The sequence below is a fragment of the Elephas maximus genome, chromosome 27, assembly GCF_024166365.1.
Source record: "Elephas maximus indicus isolate mEleMax1 chromosome 27, mEleMax1 primary haplotype, whole genome shotgun sequence".
Classification (NCBI taxonomy): Eukaryota; Metazoa; Chordata; class Mammalia; order Proboscidea; family Elephantidae; genus Elephas; species Elephas maximus.
Genome location: NC_064845.1, coordinates 31,675,455 through 31,689,200, shown reverse-complemented (window position 1 = coordinate 31,689,200; position 13,746 = coordinate 31,675,455). Strand labels below are relative to the sequence as shown.

Below are 13,746 nucleotides of genomic sequence, written 5' to 3'. Positions count from 1 at the left end.
AGAAAAAAAAAAAACACTGCTTTTTTCTTTTTTAAAATAGCATACATGAAACAAGATCTAACATAAGGATTAGTGAATATACTCCCTATGAGAAACTAGTTAAATGTTCCAGCAGTATTTAGCTAAAACTAGTATCAAAGAATATCAAAGAATTTTCATTTTAGAAGGTCTCTTCAGTTTAAGATGGTCTTCTCCACGTATGAGTGACAATTTTTATGTAACTGCAGGGCAGGCTGCACTTGTGATGTCTCAGCCAAACACCACTTGAAAGGCACTAACCAAACTTCAGGAATGGAGTCTTAAGTTTATGATACATAAAATGATCTTAGTCAAATATTGAGCAGATCATGCTCAATGGCTTACACCAAATTCCTAGTGAATACATTCCTGCAGCTGGATTTTGAATAGTGTGTATATTTCTTGATCTGTTTTTTTTTTCAGAGTCATTTTTTGGTGAGATTCAAGATTTGTAGGAATTGGTGGCTCAAATTTGCTTTTAAATGGAAAAGCAGATGAGTTTTCCAGTTTTTATCAAATATTGATATGCTATATTGATTTTTTTTTATATTGATTAGTATAAGATCTAGGTAGACAGAATAGGCAGGCTTCCCAAAATAGTGTCCTTAAAATCTGTTTTGAAGTATATTCAGGGATAAAGAAGGAGATTACAGAGGGAAGGACTAAAGTTGAATTTTTTTAGCTGGACAAGAAATTGAAGGGTAACTCCTTGGAGATCTCTGGGCAGGTGAAGGCAATGTGGCTGCATAGCTATCTACCTCCTGTTATTTTCTCCCTAAAAGACATAAAATCATGAGAGCAGAAAGTAAATTCTACACCCTAGGTGGGAAAACCCTTTTTGTAAAAGACCAAATAGCAAATATATTCAGATCTGTAGGCAATAAGGTCAATTGAACTACTAGAAAAAAAAAATTTTTTTTTTTTTTGAGTCTTCCATTAAAAGCAGCTGTAAGCAATATGCCAGTGAATGGGAATGGCTCTATTCCATTGAAACTTGATTTAGAAAAAGAGGAAGTGGATAGACTCTGTTCTCAGGCCTTGATTTGCTGACTCTGTGACATGGTCATTACTCCTAAGGTATTCCTATTTGGCTTTGAAGAAATATTAACAAGGCCTTTCACTCTGGCTGGCCTTGTTCTCTTAGCGATGGAAGCAATTCTGATTGAGATTGAAGAAGGTAAGGAATTACTTGATGAGAGTAGGCTCACAAGTCAAAATGAAAGGACCATGAAAAGGTTAACCTAATTCAACTTAGAAGAGATATTAAGGAACTAGTCTTCCTTTTTCACTTGATTGCTCAAATTCAGTGTGCTCTTACTTTTGTGAAATAAATGTGATTTTTTTAATCACGTCATTGAAAGATTGTTTTACCTGCTTATTTCTCAAGATATAAGTGAAGGGGTTTAACAAAGCAGCAACAGATGTAGTGAGCACGGATACCCCTTTATTAATGTCCACATCCTCTTTGGCTGAAGGTTTGATATAGATGAAAATACAGCTACCATAGGTGATGGAAACAACAATCATGTGAGAAGAACACGTGGAAAAAGCTTTTTTCCTTTGCTGAGTAGATGGGAATCTTAGTATTGTCTTGATTATATATATATAAGAAAGAACTACACCTATGAGTGTGCTAATGAATGTCAATACTGCACAAATTATAACCACCTGTTCTACAAACCATGTATCTGAGCATGAAGTCTTAAAAAGAGGAGCTGCATCACGGCCAAAATGATCAGTGGTATTGGAGTCACAGAATTCCAGCTGCAGGCCCATACCAAGTGGTGTGATGATGATCACCAATCCAGAGATCCAGCAGCAGAGGACAAGGATGGTACAGACTCTGCTATTCATGATGGTCATGTAATGAAGGGGTTTGCAGAGGGCCACATAGTGGTCATAGGACATGGCAGCCAGAAGAAAAAACTCTGTGGCTCCAAAGAGTCCAATAAAAAATATTTGGGTTACACAGGCATTATAAGTAATGTTATTATCCCCAGTTGATATACTGTACAGGAATCTGGGAATCCAGACTGTTGTGAATGAGATTTCTAAGAAGGAGAAGTTTCGAAGGAAAACGTACATAGGTGTTTTAAGGTGGGAATCCATGAGGGTAAGAATGGTAATGGTCAGGTTTCCAGTTATACTCAGAATATACGTCAGAAATAAAAAGATGAAAACCAGAACTTGCAGTTGTGGGTCATCGGTAACTCCCAGCAAGATGAAAGTTGTTACTGCTTTGTGACTTCTCATTACTACCTTTGAAGTTTTAGGCAATCTGCATGTAAAGAAAAAATTAGAAAATACGCAACTCACCAGAAAGAACAAATACCAAAATTCCCCTTCCTCTTATTCATTATGGTTTTCAGTGATGTATATAAATTTTATTTTTAAATGGACTCCACTGAAAAGATGTTTGAGCTTTAATTCCTTTTTTATTCTCAAAAACTCACATCAGGTTTTGTCTATTACATCTGTAGCTTATACAATGTTTTTTTCTTCACATTTTCAGTAAAATTTAATTGATTTTTCATTTTAATTTTCTCTGTAATATTTTTAAGTACTATGAAGATTTCTCTTGTAAAATATGCTATATCACCTTCAAATAGAAAGGCTGAAAACAACAAAATAAACAAGTTAAACAAAAAAAATTATCCCTTGGAAAGCACCAGAATGCTAATAGGGCAGTAAAGACTTGTGAGATCAAGATCCACAGAGAGGTAAGATGGATACTTGACAATGTAGTTCCCATTGAGGTATTTACTGTTTTTCATCTGCAAGATACAATATCTTTCCGTGAGTCTCATGAGTTTGGATAGGCACACAAAATGAAGTTCAGAGTCTGTCAAGGATGAGATAATCTGGGAGATATCAATTGGGGCTTTCAAGGACTATAGGAGTTATGATAAACTGGAATTAGACTATCTTTCATAATTAGTTCCTGATTGGATTAGGGTGATATGGCCTAATTGACTCCCAGGGCAAAATAAAGTGCCAATGGAAGAACAACTCTTCATCCAGGATTTCAAATTATTCCTAAAATTTTTCTTTTTTTTTGTTTTATTTTTATTTTTTTTATTGTACTTTAGATGAAGATTTACAGAACAAACTAGGTTCTCATTAAACAGTTGGTACACATATTATTATATGACATTGGTTAACAACCCCATGACAAGTCAACACTCTCCCTTCTCTGCCTTGTGTTCCCTACTACCAGCTTTTCTGTCCCCTCCTGCCTTCTAATCCTTGTCCCTGGCCTGGTGTGCCCCTTTAGTCTCATCTTGTTTTATAGGCCTGTCTAGTCTTTGGCTGAAGGGTGACCCTCTGGAGTGACTTCATTTCTGAGCTAAAAGGGTGTATAGGGGCCATAATCTTGGGGTTTCTTCAGTCTCTGTCAAGCCAGTAAGTCTGGTCTTTTTTTGTGAGTTAGAATTTTGTTCCACATTTTTCTTCAGCTCTGTCTGGGACCCCCTATTGTGATCCCTGTCAGAGCAGTCAGTGGTGGTAGCTGGGCACCGTCTAGTTGTACTGGACTCAGTCTGGTGGAGGCCGTGGTAAATGTGATCCATTAATCCTTTGGACTAATTTTTCCCTTGTACCTTTATTTTTCTTCATTCTTCCTTTCTCCTGAAGTGTTGAGACCAGTGGGATATCTTAGATGGCTGCTCACAGGCGTTTAAGACCCCAAATGCTTTTCACCAAAGTAGAAAGTAGAACATTTTCTTTATAAACTATGTTATACCAATTGAGCTAGGTACTTTCTGAGATCATGGTCCGCATAGCTCTCAACCCAGCAATTCGTTCCCTCAGGGAGTTTGGATGTGTCTAGGAGCTTCCATGACCTTGCCTTGTACAAGTTTTTCATACGTAATACCCACAGTGACAAAGAGAAACAAAGACAAATTTACCGATCATTAGAGGAGGCATGACCACATAACTGAAAGCTAAAGTAAAGAGAACAAAACAGACAAACAGAAGATCGAGATTTTATAGTTTTCAAGCACAGATGTATTAGAATAACTCAAATTAATATACTCATGACATTATATAACAAGAAGGAGAATTTCCATGGACACTATAAACAAAGGAAATGTAAACTTTCAAGTTAAAAATAAACAGAAAATAAAACTTAGTAGCTAGAACACAGCTGAAGAAAGAACAAAGAAAGGGGAATATACATCAAAATTAAACACTTAGATTAAAGCACAGAGGGACAAACATATGGAATATATATAAAAGCAATCCATACACATAAGGGGCTTAGTAAAAATCCAAACAATTATGTGGAACACCAGATAAAAGAGACAGGAAAAGATGCAATATTTAAAGAAATAATGGCTGGAAGATTCCCACTTCAAGATGGAGGCACGGTATTTAAATTTATTTTTCCACTGGAAGAAAATTGTAAAAGACATAGGAAAATATGTGAAACGATAATTTTCAGATATCGAGCATCAGGTAGCAAAGGACAGTTATCCCTGAGAGGGAGAAGCAAATGAGGTGAATCTACAATTAATACAGTTAACTAATTAATGTTTTCATGTTGCAACACAATACAGGGAAAAGCAGGTGCAGGCTGGTCGTCCTCCAAAGTTGAGAGGACAAAGCTGTAAATTTGGGAAAGTCACAGTGGCTAAATATTACATGGCAGAGTACTAGAGAGGAGAGAGCCGCAGAGCGAAAAGAGAACTGGAGATGTTCAAAGAAGAGCCCACAAGTCACAAGCCTTCAACTGAGTATTAATTGTTGCATGCATATAAGGAAACTACTGAGGCTAGGAAAAGAACCACCAAAAAATAATAAAGAGAAAAATCCTGCAGATAAAACAGGGCTGGGAATAAGTTCTTGTTTCCATATTTGGGTGGAAAAACTCATAATTCAAGGGAATTTGGTAGAGTACATAGAAGTTTATTTTCTCAATAGTATAGCAAAATAATCCATAGACTAAAAGGAGATATTGTGGTCCCACCTAACAAAGGCAAAAATAAACCTCAAAAAGATCAATTTATTTCCAACTAATATAACTGTATCCAACAACACAGCTCAAGAATAATTACAGAAACACAAAAATATCCAGCGCTGAAGAATTCACAGTGTCTGAAGTCTAATGAAAAATGAACAGGTATGCAAAGAAATAGGCAATTACAAATCATAATAAGGAGAAATATTAATATACAGCCACAAACCCAGGAAAAGCATACACGATAGAAAAAGTGGAAAATAAAGCCATTAGAATAACTATTTTGCATATACTCAAGAAAATAGAGAAAAATTTGAACATATTAAGTAGAGACATGTCAGATAACTAAAAGAAATATCAAAATTTTAGAGACAAAAATCCAATTTCTGAGGCGAAAAATATACTGGATGAGAACAAGAGCAATTTTAGACACTGCAGAAGGAAAATTAGTGAAGGTAAAGAAATAGTAATAGAAACTATCCAAAAATGAAACAGATGTAAAAAAATGAAAACAACCAATGAACAGAGCATCAGTGCACTTTAGGAATATTCTGGAAGGCCTAGCATATGTGTAAGCAAAGTCACCAAAGGAGAAGGGACAAAAGCTGGGAGAGAGACGTATATAGAGAAATAATGGCTTTCTTTACATTTGAAAAGTTCTTGTATCTATCATCCCTGTCTCAGAGCTGTATTGTATTGCTTATTTATTGCTCTGTCTCCCCATTATACTCTAATATTCTTGAGGTATTTTGTTCATAACAGCATACTCAGATCTTAGCACACATGCAGAAATAGAATCATTTTTCAGGATAAATATACAAAATCTTAGATATTTAAAAGACCAGGATATCTTCCTTACTCATATTTCAAGATTCTATATGAGAGATTTCTTGTACTCCTGAAGTCTATATAGAAAAAATTGCATTTGTATTAAAGATACTACCTTCAATATAACTTTTTGATACATGAGACATGTCTCCCTGATACATCAGTTTGACAATTCTTTGAGCGGTAAGACATAACCACTCAATTTCTGAGCTTAGTGGTCAAACTCCACAAGAATTTGATTTAAATTCTATTTCTAATATCATCTATAGTAGCCTGGGTGGTGCATGCTGTTTGGAATTGGCTGCTAACAAAAAGGTTGGCAGTTCAAACCCACCTCGTGGCTCCATGGAAGAAAAGGCCTGACAATCTGCTTCCATAAAGATTCAGCCAACAAAACCCTTTGGAGAAGTTCAACTCTGTAATACACTATGGGGTCACCATAAGTAAGCAGTAGACTCAACAGCAGTTAACAACAACAGCAACGGTATAGACTATGAGCAAAAAACAAAAAACAAACAAAAGACAGGAATCATAAGAAAAAGTATAGTAAAATAAGGTCTTTGAAAAGTTTTAGATTATGAACCAATGATAACTTCCACTGTAGTGTATTAACCTGAGCTTTTTGTTGAAAAGTCTTAAAATTTGTTAGGGACATTCTTTTAGATTTCCCTGACAGTATATGATAGTATATAGGGCCAACTACCCAGACTATGGAAACCATGGTGGCATAGTGGTTAAGTGCTACGGCTGCTAACCAAAAGGCTGGTAGCTTGAATCTACCAAGTGCTCCTTGGAAACTCTATGGGGCAGTTCTACTCTGTCCTATAGAGTTGCTATGAGTCGGAATCAACTCAACGGCAGTGGGTTAAGTTTGGTTTTTTACCCAGACTGTAGTCCAGCTTGACTGGAATTGGCGTTTCTTTTAGATGTTGTGTGATTAGATGATTAGTTCCAATTAGTTCTGGGACAATTGCCTCAGGTGGAATCATCGTAAGAGGAGCCAACATTGAGATTTTATAGACACTATCAGAAAGCTCAAACACTGATACAGGTTCAGGGACAAGAAAAAAAGAAATTGTCTAAAGCTACTATCATATTCTATCCTGCAGATTCACATTTGAAATACCTGCAATAGCTCATGTTGAGAAACAGGGTAATGTTTTCCACAGCCCACCTTCCTGCCTTCTTGCAGCCGTTTTCTCTTCATCCCCTATTGTAACCTCTAGCTAAAGTTCTGGCTAATCTTGGTTATTATTCCAGGACACGAAAAAGTTCTTTTGTCCTTCTAGCTGCCTACTTCAGGATCCTGCCTTAGAAACATTCTAATTATTGTGCAGGTGTAACTTCTGGTTAATATACTTGTACTTCAAACAGTATGTTTTAACAAAGACAAGATTTTTATAAACGAAATGTCAGACCAATGTTCACTAAATTGGGGAGACATATTTACGTTTTGAGATGGTGCGTGTATGTGCATGGGTGCATGTTTGCCATGGGGATAGTAGATGTCACATTGGATGCTCATCAAATTTGACAATTTTATTGCCCACATACTTTATCAATTCATAAATCAGGTCTGAAAACATCTTCATTTGCTTCCGTCATTAATATTCTCAAAAAGTAATGACATTCCAGAAATGAAATTAATTTCTTGTATCTTTATGGAGTATCCAAATTATATATATATATAGTTATAGTTATACAGTTATGATGATATATATAATGGAAAATTTTAATTGTTTTACCCAATTTAAGAAAGAAAAAAAAATTGGCTTGAAAAATACTAAAATACTTACCCTTTGGTCTTTTATTCAAGCTTTAGTATTTGTTTATCCATAAAGATACTGAGTGGAATGCACAGAGTTGGTATTGGCATGGATATTCTTTCTAGTCATGCTTTCTCATTGAACTTCCTCTCAAATGTTGCAGTGTAAATATATGCACTGGCTATCTCAATTTTCCTATCCCTATGGCTAACATTTTATCAAGAAACACAATTTCAATCTAACTTAAGAGTGGAGCTATTTCTGCATAATTTGCATAGCTAACTAGAAGATTAATAAACAGGCAGGGGATAATTAGAAATTCTAGGTATTCTCTTTGATTTTTGAAAAGTTGTGGATTTCATCTAACAATCTTAATACAGACTGATTCCCTTGAAGTTTTACCACAGACAAATAATTCCTTTTATATAAAACCAAACCAAACCCAGTGCCGTCGAGTTGATTCTGATTCATAGCAACCCTACAGGACAGAGTAGAACTGCCCCACAGAGTTTCCAAGGAGCGCTGGGCAGATTCGAACTGCCGACCCTTTGGTTAGCAGCCGTAGAACTTAACCACTACACCACCAGGGTTTCCTCATTTTATATAGTGGGATCAACTAAGTTAAAGAAAAAAAAAAAAGGTCCTTGGTGACCCTGATGGAAAGTCACAATTGAATTTAAAATACAACTAATATAGCAGAACAAAGGCTAACTAAGGCAACTAGGAATTGAGATGCTGTCCTTGGAGACTGGAAGATGCCATAATAGCACCAAGGTCAAAATGCATCATTAGCCAACTAAACTTACCAAAATGATGAGTCAAATAAGGTTTTTTTTGGCCACTTTAACTCAGAATTTGTTTATTGCTAAAGATATAGAACAATTTTTCAAATGTTTATTAGTAATTTGTGACTTACTTATGAAGAGAATGTGACTGCCTTTTGGGTGTTTTTGAATGAAAAGTTTTACTGATTCCTTATCCTTTTCTACAATATTTGCAAATATTGAGGATATTTGGTCTTTGCCAGTCATATATGTTACAAATCCTACTTCATGGTTTATTAAACATTTAATGCAACTTTGATGGTGTTGATGCATGAACAAATTGATTAAAATGCAGTCAAGTATATTCACCATTTGCTTTATTATTTTTGCTGTCTTATTTGAGAGACTTTACTGTTCTTGATCTTATACATATACTTATATTGTCTTCTAATAAAAATTACATCGCTTCCTTTCTTACATTTAAATCTCTATCTCTCTGGATTATAATTTTGTGTAAAGTATGAGAATATTTGGGGAAAAAGCCTTATGATGTACTTCCAAAAGTCAAGCAATGAAAGTCCAATGAATCACAAGGCTCTGATCCTCTATAGATCAAGGGGATGGTGCAGGACTGGGCAACATTTCATTCCATTGTGCATTAAGTCACCATGAGTTGGGGTCCACTTGCCAGCAGCTGGTAACAACAACAATGAGTGTATCTAAATTTCCCCCAAATGATTAGCTAGTTGTTCTAATGGTATTTAATAAAGAACAAACTAATATATTACTTATTTTGACTGATCTTTGAATTTGCTTTTAGAATTTATCTTAATTTCTTCATTCAGAAAGGAAGAAATATGGCCAACATCATGGTGCAAATTTTTAAGAATTCCTAAAATTTTTACACTGAAGATATTGAAAATTATGTTGTAATTGTATGAAAAGAGTAATTTCTAGAATGAACATAATTGTGCATGTTTTAAGTTCCTGTTTTCCCCTGTAAAATAAAAGACTAATGGAAAGATGTTAAGTTTTATTAACAAATACATTACATAAAATTTTTTTGAAATTAATGTAGATTTCTATTTCCAAAATAAAGAGGCCATTAAGTATGAATTTAACCCATTTTCCATAATTTCAGAAATCAAATGGCCTCCTTTGTTTTCATATTTAAGAACCACTGATCTTTCTAAGATGCAGGAAAACAGTAACAATAACACCCACAACAACAACAGCAAAAAGAAGATTGGAAAGAACTGTGGGAAATACACTTTATCTTTGTTCCAAAAATACTAATTACATATAACATTAATAAACATTTATAAATAATATTTTCTACTATTGTGAAAACTATCACATTTTCACACTTAAAGTTAATGGTAATTTGTTTTCACTCTGATATGTGTAATTTTTTAAAAAGAGGCTAAGGTGATCTTTTACCAAGCATTTTGAGAAATTGTTTCAACCCCTATTGATTAATAAAGTATAATTAGAGAATGTATATGCATATTGAAATTTCCCCAAATGTTATAATAATGGTCTTTATAGGCACCTTTCTTGATTTTCCTAATTAATCCAGGATACAGTCAAAGATTAGCCTAGGATATACACCACAGTTTCTGTGACTTTATTTTTTTTCATGATGCTGATAATTTTAAGAATCTCATGTAGTATTTTGAAGAATATTTAATAATAGAATTTTTCTTTCTTTTTTGTCTTGATGATTGCAGAGTAACTATTTTTGGCAATACTTCTACACAGTCATATCATGTCCTTGCAGTGCCTCACACCAAGAGGCCCAAGCACCAGTGAGTCCTAGTATTGGTGGTGCTAAGTGTGATCATTCCTGAAAGTGGGTATGATAGGCTTATCCCTTATAAAGATGCCCTTATAATGCTATTGTGGTGATGATTTGAGATGTCGAATATTCTTTTTCCTGCAGTATTTCACTCAATGATTAAATTGAATTTTCTATAATTTATTTATTGAGAAGACAACAATGTCCAGGAAGAACAGCAGACTTCTCAGCAACACTCTGGAAGCTAGCAGTGGGGCCAAGATTGTGGAGTAGTCAGACACTTCCAGTGGTCCCTCTTACAACAAAGACAAAAAAAAAAAAAACACAAGTGAATCGATTATATATGACAATCTAGGAGCCCTAAACACCAAAAGCAAAGTTTAGAAACAGGACTGAGTAGCAGGGAGAGGCAGAGACTGTTCAGAAGCAGCGAGGAGTTGCTGGGCCTGAGCTGCTGGGAACCAGCACTCAGTAGGCCAGATTCATTGGTAGGGCATGAGTGCGGTGAGACAAGCAGTGGCATTAGGGACACAATTTCTACATCAGCAGAGACAGAGAGGTGGAGAGTTCAGTCACACCTCCAGGGTCAGCGAAGAGTGGTACTCTCAGAATAAGATAAATACTTGCATCTAATCTATCACACAGACCAAAAAATACCCCCTTGGAAAAAACTCTCTCCCATTTAGCTGCCAGGTCCTGAGCCAGCATCAGTGATAGTCACTTTCCCTGGGGTGGAAGTAAGATCTGTCATGCGCCCTAAGCCATCCTCCCAGCCTTGGAGAAGGAACAAATTAACAAACGGGGAAAAATAATCTGCCAGTTCCCCTAAGCTGGGAACTCAGGGCAGACACAGCTCCTTTGCCTAGGCACAGGCATAAGCAATCCATGGACTTTGAATGCTTTTCACCCCTGCATAGACCTGTGTCGTCCCATTTCAACAGCATAGGCCCTCATTAGCACAGTGCAACCTGGTATATACCTGAAGGCTAACTTCAACTGTTTCAGCTATATGCTGGAGAGCCAGGTTCATGGCATTTGGCACAGCTCAGCCTATAAAGATATGGAAGATCTAAATGCCAAAATCAGCCAATTTAACCTTATAGACATAAAGAACACTCCACCCAACAGTTTATACCATTAAAGGAAAAAAATCCAGGAGTGGATTGACTACACAATGGCTATTTGTAGGTGATGTAAACACAATCATAACATAAACAGAAAACAAGTGGATATAATATGATTGTAGTCACATAGGCTACATTTTCAATGAACATTACTAGTGGTTTCCTTTTAAAAAACAAAAGCTGTTTTTTTAAGGTAATAATACATTTTTGAAATATGTCTTTCAGGGCTTGTTTTACTTGCTTATTTCTTAGGGTGTAAAGGATTTAAGAGAGGTGCAAGTGAAGTATTGAGCACTGCTATCCCCTTGTTTAAAGCTATCCTTTCCTCTGCAGAAGGTTTAATATACATAAAAATGCAGCTGCCATAAGAGATAGAGACAATAACCATGTGTGAGGAGCAGGTCAAAAAAGCTGTCTTCCTCTGCTGGACAGAAGGGATCTTCAGAATTGTTCTTATAATATTTACATAGGAGAGCACCATGAATGTCAGTGTAATCAGTAATGTGACAATGGCTGAAATAAAACCTAACAAATCTATGGACCGTGTGTCTGTGCAGGAGAGTTTCAGGAGAGGGGAATAGTCCCAGGCAAAGTGGTCAATAATGTTGGCATCACAGAATTCCAACCTTGAGCATAAGATAAGTTTAGGAGAGATGGTTAACGACCCAGCCAACCAAGAGGTAACAACCAGCTGGGTACAGACTGTTATTCATGATTGTCATATAGTGAAGGGGTTTGCAGATGGCCACAAAGCGGTCATAGGACATGGCAGTCAACAGGAAAAACTCTGATGAACCCAAGAAGATGGCAAAAAATAATTGCGTCATACAAGCATCATAGGAAATTGTTTTGTCCATAGTCACAATGCCGAGCAGCTACCTAGGGATGTGGACAGATGTAAATGACATTCCTAAAAGTGAAAAATTCCGAAGGAAGAAATACATAGGTGTTTTGAGCTGGGAATCCAATAAAGTGAGCAGGATGATGGTCAGATTTCCAGTGACACTCAATAAATATGTTAGAAATAAAAAAAGAAAAATCACGATTTGCCAGTATTATCAGTTACACCTACAAGAGTAAATGTTGTCAATATTGTACGGTTTCTCATGGTTAAATTTCTTCTGAATTCCATCAGAGCTGGAAAAAAAAAGAATTACTTCTAAGCTTAAAAGAGCAGTACTAAATACAAATTTAAGAGTGATGTGAAAAAGTAACTCAACTGGAATTCATATATTCTCTTGCTCTCATGATTTTAACCATTTCTCATAGCAGTCAGCACCCAAAGTTGTTTCCTGCTTATTTCATCTCCATTAAAACAAAAAGACAACAAAAACCAAACCACCTGCCATTGAGTCGATTATGACTAATAGGGGCCCTATAGAACAGAGTGGAAGTGCCCCATAGGGTTTCCAAGGCTGTGATCCTTATGAAAGCAGATTGGCACATCTTTCTCCTGACCGAACTTTAGGTTAGAAGCTGAGTGCTTTAACCACTGCACTACCAGGGCTCCTTCTCTCCTTATCTGGACTCTTATTTTCTAAACTCCTTTTTCAGATCATATTTACTTTAAAACTGTGACTTTGTTATTGCCTATTAAAAGCATCTGAGAATTTCTTGGATTTAAAGTTTTGTCCAAGATACTGAGAAATAGTTTCTGCAATATTACTGCATCCACAAGAAAACATTTTTTCTACATTAGTTCAGTTCTATCTATTGTTAAAACAATGTTTCGCTCACTCTCTTTCAGTCTACTCTGTATTCTTTTACATCTAAAACAGCGAATCACACATGAACTTTTTATAGGTGAACTTTTAAAAATGGTTATTTTCTGATGATATATTTCTAGTTAATCTTTGGGTTCCTTGACATTACCAACTAAAATGTCTTTCATTAGAAGAACTTATGAAATTTAGGGCAATGTGAATATTGAAATTACTGTATAAATTTCAAGTTGAAATTTTACATCAAATATGGAATTACTTTACTCAGTTGTTCAGTTTTGACTGCATGGATAACTTTAGCAACATAAGAAATACTAATTTCCATTCAGTAATAATAAAAGACCCACAACTCTCAAAAAAAAAAACCTATTTCTATCAGTAGATTCAGGCTCATGTTGACACTATATGACAGAGTAGAACTGCCCCATGGAGTTTCCTAGGAGCAGTTGGTGGATTTGAACCACTGACCTTTTGGTTAGCAGCTAAGCTCTTAACCACTGTGCCATCAGGACACCAATAATGTACCCTTTATTAAATGAATAAATGTGTGCCAGTGGAATTTTTAATGAAAATTATTGTGAATTTTTGTTCACGGAGCTATTAGACAAATGCAAATGCCCTTTCAGATATGTTCATTGAAACTTTATCATGACTCACACAAACGTTTTCTTTTGTGTAATTCTGAATTTAATTGGTTTAATACTATGGTCTAGCACTCACAATATAATGGATTCTGTAGTAATTGCTTTGTACACAAAACAACAGAA

At 35.6% G+C, this 13,746-nt stretch overlaps 1 protein-coding gene across 1 annotated transcript; it reads right to left on the bottom strand.

Moving 5' to 3' along the window:
* Nucleotides 1–1,332: 1,332 nt before the first annotated feature.
* On the bottom strand, nt 1,333–2,271 carry LOC126068346 (olfactory receptor 6C2-like). The gene has a single exon (XM_049870825.1). It carries the CDS (start codon nt 2,269–2,271, stop codon nt 1,333–1,335), a length of 939 nt encoding a protein of 312 aa, XP_049726782.1.
* Nucleotides 2,272–13,746: the final 11,475 nt, after the last annotated feature.